Source organism: Pygoscelis adeliae, unplaced genomic scaffold (genome assembly GCF_000699105.1).
Source record: "Pygoscelis adeliae isolate BGI_AS28 unplaced genomic scaffold, ASM69910v1 Scaffold535, whole genome shotgun sequence".
Lineage (NCBI taxonomy): Eukaryota > Metazoa > Chordata > Aves > Sphenisciformes > Spheniscidae > Pygoscelis > Pygoscelis adeliae.
The window spans coordinates 138,574-139,043 of record NW_008824758.1 but is presented as its reverse complement, the minus strand read 5'-3'; the positions used below and the strand labels follow the sequence as shown (position 1 = coordinate 139,043).

Here is a 470-nt window from a genome sequence, read left to right as displayed (position 1 = left end):
CACGTTGGGGACATGGTACAGTACCGTCCCCTGTCCCCACGGCATGGGCAATGCCGGTGCTACGGCCCTCGGTACCTGCTCCGTGATGGCATTCCTTTCCGATCACACCCCAGGAGCAGGGCAGGCGGCAGACACAAGATGGGGCACAGGGCACGGTGACAGTGTGGGGTGGGACCATGCCGTGGGACCATGCCATGGGACCGGGAGGGGGACAAAAGCGACCCTGCATCCCCTGCATCCCATCATCCTCTTTCCTTTTCGGCACTCTGCCAGCATGCCGCTGCCACTCTGCTCCCTGCACCCCAGCCCTGGGGAGCCCCGATGTCAGGGGCCAGCATCACTCACCAGCACCGAGCCCACCAACTCCAAGGCCACCGACTCCGAGGCCACCAACTCCGAGGCCACCTATGACGGGGACCCCAGGTGAGCGCCAGTGGGGATGGGCCGCGGGGCCGCGTCCGGTCTGCGCC

General features: G+C 66.8%; 1 protein-coding gene across 1 annotated transcript in view; it reads right to left on the bottom strand.

Annotated features, from left to right (window-relative positions):
• Positions 1-345: 345 nt before the first annotated feature.
• The window catches only part of LOC103916507 (elastin-like), a gene marked incomplete at its 3' end in the record, with an annotated part of 3,342 nt that continues 3,217 nt past the window's right edge, over positions 346-470 (bottom strand). Inside the window, exon 8 of the mRNA XM_009323507.1 lies at positions 346-405. Within this exon, the coding sequence (XP_009321782.1) occupies positions 346-405 (60 nt within the window). The remainder of the gene's footprint in view (positions 406-470) is intronic.